The 6,572-nt window shown below is 43.2% G+C and overlaps 1 protein-coding gene across 3 annotated transcripts; it reads right to left on the minus strand.

The window, feature by feature from the left end:
- Window positions 1-113: 113 nt before the first annotated feature.
- On the minus strand, window positions 114-4,978 carry YAE1 (YAE1 maturation factor of ABCE1). 3 transcript variants are annotated; one of them, XM_064705048.1, is made up of 5 exons: window positions 4,836-4,978; window positions 3,920-4,004; window positions 3,700-3,837; window positions 1,975-2,096; window positions 114-1,542 (listed from the first exon to the last, which is right to left on the minus strand). In XM_064705048.1, exons 3-5 carry the CDS (start codon window positions 3,814-3,816, stop codon window positions 1,119-1,121), a joined length of 663 nt encoding a protein of 220 aa, XP_064561118.1. In that variant the 5' UTR covers window positions 3,817-3,837; window positions 3,920-4,004; window positions 4,836-4,978; the 3' UTR covers window positions 114-1,118. The 3 variants fall into 3 exon arrangements, with proteins under 3 accessions (XP_064561118.1, XP_064561116.1, XP_064561117.1); XM_064705046.1 differs by having other exon boundaries at window positions 3,700-4,004; XM_064705047.1 differs by lacking the exon at window positions 4,836-4,978 and adding an exon at window positions 4,532-4,752 and having other exon boundaries at window positions 3,700-4,004.
- Window positions 4,979-6,572: the final 1,594 nt, after the last annotated feature.

Here is a 6,572-nt window from a genome sequence, read left to right on the forward strand (position 1 = left end):
TTTTTTTTTTTTAATTACAGTTTACTGTTCAAAATCTTACTTTGCCTAGGTCTGGACTTCCTTTGTCTGCAATATGAATGAGTTAAAGGAAACTTCCAACAAGTAAGCTGGGAACTTACTATAAATCAGTTTAATTAATGTAAAACAGAGGCATTTACAAAGAAAAAACTTCCTGAACAGAGCAATTTACAGCTACAGTGAAGGGAAGCAATGGGAAAGCAAGTCAAATATACAATAGTTACAGAAATACAAAATGATCAGAAATAGGCATGTGTGGCTGATGTGTTTCTAAGAGGTAGTGAATAAGCTTGGCTTCCTTGAAGAGTTTGAGAAAAACATTATTGGAATGCAGGAAAAAGTTCAGGCTAGATGGACTGACAAAATAAATACAAAAATTACAAAAGGATATTCATTAGACTGGAAGCATGTTTAGTGTGGTCTGACATGGTAAGAGTAGATGTCTAAAAGTAAAACAATGAATTGGCAGCAATTCTGTATTTAAGGAAAATGGTATGTTTTCAGCAAAAGTGATGAATATAACTATACAAGGAGGGAAAAATAGTTTTTAACCATGAAAGTGCATTGCATCATAGGTAGAAAAGATAACACATAGAATTTGACAAAAAGTGACTACAGAGTCACAGCACTCTAGGAATCAGCAGCATTACATGTTCTATTTTGCATACAGCATATCCTCAACACCAGCTTACTCCACAAAAACACTGAGCATTTCCACAGCACTGAGCAGTTATTCTTTTGATATTGCAGGGGACCAATTTAGAGGGGCTATTTAATGGACCCGCTTCATTTCCAAGCTACTGCCAAGAAAAAAATGAGGGTGAAATGGGACCTCCTGACACAAAACAGAAACATGTTTAGTAACTCTTTGTAAAGCTTTAAAGTCACTGTCCCTTTCTGTGAATGTTACCTTTAAGGGTGAAAGTGAAGGGTTTTGTCCAGAGCCCAAATCATGGTGAGGATTTACAAAAATGCCTTCTATTATAAAGCATCCAAATTAGATTTTCCTAAAGCAAAAGTGATGCATCAGCCTGTACATGGCCCACAAACTAAGAATCAAAATCCACTGTGATAGTTTGAAGTACCATGAGACAGAAAAACTAATGTTCCAGTTGCTGGACATGATGGAGTACATCCAGTGATAAGCCCAGTTGCTCTACTAACCAAACAGTCTGCATTTTAACCCAAGCAAGGGTTGACTTTTCAGGATCTGTGCAGAGGTTTGCTTTGCTGCACTCAGACTGCAATGAACCAACCTCACCATTATTCCTACAAGTGTTTTCACCGGAGCTGCCGCCACAGTCGTGTTTTCCATCTTTAACTTCCCTGTACTCTGTCCCAGCTGTGTGATTAAGGTCCATGTCCTGAACTGAGTCTAAAATGTGTCCAAGATGCGGCTGTTCTTCAGTAGAATTCAGATACTTAAGCACGTCATCTTCATGCTTTCCAACCACATCAAGAAGATTATTTATCATACTTAGAGCAGAATCATGTCCATTAAAATGACACCAGGATAAGAGAGCACTGAAAAGTGAACAACAACAAAAGTGATTATATTTATCAACGTAGATCTCCACTTGGTGGAGGCAGACAGACAGCAATGTGACAAGGTATCTATGCATCATAAATACATTTATGTATAATTCACGATTTATGGAAAATTCAGGCAGTAGAACTAAATATTAAGCTTAAATACATAGATTCAGACAATTTTAGAAGAGTAACTGAAAGAGAATTTTCAGAAATTATACTTCTACACCCAGGTAGGCATTCCCTGTTCTCGAGATGTGGGAATTCTCAGGTTGCTCACTTCAGACAGTTTTTTTTGGTTTGGGTTTTTTGTTTGTTTGTTTTGGTTGGTTTTGTTTTTTAATTAAAACAAACAAAAACCTGTATGTGTGTTACCCTGTTACACACCCTCCACATCCACTTGACCTTAAGGAGTTTGTAACCTACTTCAGGGTTCCTTTGAACTGGCCACATGTAATCATCAGCTCGGCACCGTGTCTGTAACCTTGATTAAAGCCTGTCTGGAGTGCAAGTTCTTTCCCAGCCTCAACTCCATCCCTATAGCCTTCCTGCAACAAAAGCAGTGAAAAAGGTTGCTCAGTGTCACAACATGACAAAGTGGATCTCCAACAAATACATAACAATAATAATAAAAAAGTTTAAACAGGTATCACATCTCTTAAGTTACAGCTTCTATATCTGAACATCTTTCACTGCTACACCCCCACTGCCAAACCAAAACATTCTTGTTGCAGTATACTATGATTTACTGACCTGTAAGATGCAGTTTTTACTTTTCCCAAAAGGATTCCCAGAAAGTGAGAAAAGAGGGAAACTTCTTTTAGAAAGATCAGAAAACCCCCCATGTTTGCTTTTAATGATTACCAACTGCTTTGTGAGAAATGGACTTAGAAAAAAGAAGTGTATGTGGTACTTCCATCTAAAAAGATATGCAGGCTGCCAATCTTCCCCTTTAACAAAGGTACTCTTCTATCTGTAATCCATCTACATGGAATCCATTTATTTTCACAAAATTAACTGCTGAGCATTGCTCCTTTATTTGCTGGACCTCACTCCATCCAAGAGCTATACCAGAAAAAGAGACAGTGATTGGTGATTGACTGAGTCATATATAAATACACTTAACATGGGGACTGCTTTCTTTAAGTAACCAGCTAATGACTGTAATGCAAATTACTTTCTTTATATTATAACAACATTACAAGATTAATAGAATAATTCTTAACTTTTTTCATTTCAAAATTACAAGCTACAAAAGTGAAAACTCCTATTTGCTCATGGTGGCCCTGCTAGAAAAGTGGTCTGGAACACAAAAACTTATTCTGCCCAACATGCAACTCTTAACTTCAATAACACTTCATGATTTTGCAGTATCTACTCAAAAACACCAGAGGGATTTCTGTAAGAACACTAAACAGTTCATTAAGAAAACCAGTCTTTTCATGGGATTCAGATGAAGGAAACTCCACTGGGTCTGCTGCAATACCATTCCTCATCAACTGCCTACACAAGCGCTTCCATCCATGCTCTTCAGCCAAACGCTGCTCAACTGCGAGCAGAGCCCCACTCTGAATGACACAGGATTTGTCAAACTCATCTCTTTATGAACTTGCTTTGTTTCCTGCAGAACTGCAGAGGCAAGGGCTGTGCAAAGCAGCTTTCACAAAGTGGGTATTTCACTTGGAGAATATATCAACCAAAGACCTACACAGAGCACAACATCCAAGTGTGGTTGCACGTGGAGTCACACATCCTACGTTCTGAATGATGAGCAACTCTGCTCAAAACCCCAAACGTCTCCCATTTCTTTATTAGCACTGTTCAGCTCTGTTGCCCCACATTTAATAAGGCTATACCTACAAGTACAAAGCAAGTAGCTGGCATCACAATTCAGCACTGCCTTTTATAAATGCACATGGTTGTGCAGGAGTCAATGTCTTTAGGCAAAACAGTACTTTGCTCTGGTGACTACTAAGTAGTGTTTATGTACATTACTGCCATATTTTCCTGATATTCAGAAGAAAGTACACCACAATAACTTTTAAGCAGCTAGTTTTACTTTTCCCTTTAAGTCATTCACATGTATATCGAGTTAAATGTCAGTAAATCTAAAATGCTACAAAGTGTATTAAATAATTTTTACAAAAATACCTTCAATCTCTTTTTCATAGTACTGTTCCATTCCTTCTGTAGTAGATACATTTCATCTGCATCTTCATCAAATATATCCTCACTGGATTGGCTGACTGCTACTTGTACCCAGGACATAATAGCAGTGAACTATGACCCCTGTTTATGTGGTAAAAAACCACTTAGAAACTCTCAGAAGTGCTTCTGGTGAAGTGTCAGATTAGAAGTATTGGCAAAAAACCTGTGAGCTCTGAAGAGAAGCCAGGTACGGAGCTGATTATTCAAGCTGTACATGGAACTCGGTGCTGTGTGCCATTGGGGTGCATCTGTCAAGAAAAGGAAGTCAGATCATAGTTCGTAAAGTAACTTCTGAGATATGTTAGGGCAACTTATGATAGTTCCTCCCCATCTTATGGCACGGACACATATTTATGAATACTTATTTATGAATACTGCCAGTACAAGGACAGCTAGCAGAAACAACTTTTATGACTTGCTTCCAACAGTGGCTGACAAAGTCCCATACAGCCGCCACGTGGTGCCCTAAAACAAGCTGTACGTATACACACAACTTCGTGTATTTGTACCGTGTACACAATTTGTACACAATTTACTACACGCAGGTTAATACTTGCAGAAGTACTTTCACCTTTGATTTACAGTTTTCTGATTATGCCAAATACTTAGCTATCTCATAAAACAGAAACAGTCCATTCTATTTTGAATAAAGAATTAGCAAGTGCTGCTGTAGTGGAAAGGAAAATTTTTTGGGTTAATCTTTTCCTATGACGAAAACTTTGAGAAGCGTCTCACAACTAATTCATTTGCCTCTAAATTGTTAGAGCACACGGACACTTCCTTGCGGAGACACCGGCGGCTCTCAGAGAACCCAGGGCTCTGGGACACAGCCGGCTGCGGTCCTGCAGCCTGCGGTGGGCAAGCGGGGCATGGCCCAGCCCCACAGCCGGCGCGGGCCGCAGGCAGGGCCGGGCCCGGCCGCCATTTCACGGCCGCGCCTGTGCCCAGCTGGCCAGAAGAGGCCGCGGGCCGGGGAGTGTTCCTTCAGCCCCGCCCGGCCTCAGACGCTGCCTCCCCTCGCCTCGCCTTTCCGCGCTGCTCGCACAGCCACCGCCGTCAGCCCGGCCCCGCACACTGACCCTCAGCGCAGCCGCCAGCACTCGGCCATCTTCACTGAGGGCAAACGGACGCCGGCGGAAGTAATTGCGCAGCGACAGCCGTAACGTCAGAGCCAGTCGGAGACACTGGAGGCGCCATCTTGAGTGAGGGCGCAGCTCCCTCTAGTGGCTCAGCCCCGCCCTGCCCTGCCCGGTCCTACCCTGCCCTGCCCTGCCCTGGAGCCGCCGGGCGGCAACGGGGCGGGAGCTGCTGACGCAGTCGGGATGCCCTTATCCCATCATCTCAGGAGGGAGCGGCATGTGGCTGCCTCGGCCTCCCACAATGACCGCAGGACAGCCCTAGGGTCAACGCATTCCTCGGGGCACGAAGGTTTCATCGTCTTTTCAGTTATAAACGGTGGGCTGTAGGAAAAAAAAATCTGCCTTGTTGACTTCAGAATCGTCAAGCACTTTATGTGAAGCATGCCCTTAAGCTATCCTGTATAAGACCCAGGTAGTACAATGAGAAATCTTTTTTAATATGAAAGATGCCAGCCGGAGTCGAGTGTTTCATTGCTGACTTTGACTAGAGAAAACAGGAATATCCTGTTGACATAAATGAAACATAAGAACAACGATGTTGGTGCATGCTGCATTTGGCTTATGAGCATAAGTTTAAAGATGATTAATCTTCATGAACACACAATACATCAAGCTTGAATTCAAGCTGCCTGCTTCTCCAGATTGCCAGAGTGTTCAGTGAACGCGCTGTGTGCTGAATGCCCTGCGGGCCCCTGGCGGCCGGACCATCCGAGAGGCCGATTCCCCGATTCCCCGTGGGACCACACTCCCCACAGCCACTCACACGTGTCCAGTGTCCCGTTTCCTGTCCCCGGGGTGGCTGGTGCCATTCCTTACAGCGGGGCTTGGGACGCTGCACAGACAGCAGCAGGGCCTGTCTGAGCTCTGCAGGTACCAGGAGACACACGAGTGTGCGCTGCAAACTGTACAGCCGCTGCACCCCCGCTCCCTCAGCCCTTCTGCTCTGCACACAGCCTGTCCTCCTGCTTCTGGCCCGTCTTGGATGCTCGCTGATGGTTGAATGCTGAGGTAGGAGTAGCCAAGTAACCAAATCTGTCTAGAAATTCATGTGTCAGGTGTCAAAATGACACTGGTGCTTCTGGATGGCCGCAACTGCTTACCTGTTCCTCAGCAGTTACTACACATGTCAATGATTGCTGATTTCCTGGCCCACTGCAAGAAATAGCTACTCACTTTTAATAGTTTAGGAAGGTTTATTAAACCTTATCAAAAATACAACAGAAGACTGAATAAAGAAAAAAGGTTATGGCGCTGGGAGCAAAATATTTTCTCCACCATGTGCTCAGCTCCCCTTACAATGGAGGTTTTTCTCTTTTTAACCCTTTAACCCCTCCTAAAGTTCTGTCCATCAATCCCTTCCTCACTGTCCAGTGGTGGAGATCTCTTCCTCAAATCCTGTTTGGAGGCCAGATGTCGCCATAGTGACAAGCCAGCCTTCCCAGATGTCCCACTTCTAGCTGTCCCTTGATAACCACATGAGGGGATAGAACATAACTGTAAATCTATAAATCCCTTCTGGCAACAAAAACTTTAACTGGTCACATTGACACTTAGCAAAAATTCACTAGGTGGAAACAATTCTTCATCTGGCAACAGCACTGTTAAACTTGGGTTAACCCTTTGCCTATCATCTTCTGCTCTGTCTCATCAGCCTCTTGCTCTTCTGGAAAAGATACA

The sequence above is a fragment of the Zonotrichia leucophrys genome, chromosome 2 (assembly GCF_028769735.1).
Source record: "Zonotrichia leucophrys gambelii isolate GWCS_2022_RI chromosome 2, RI_Zleu_2.0, whole genome shotgun sequence".
Lineage (NCBI taxonomy): Eukaryota > Metazoa > Chordata > Aves > Passeriformes > Passerellidae > Zonotrichia > Zonotrichia leucophrys.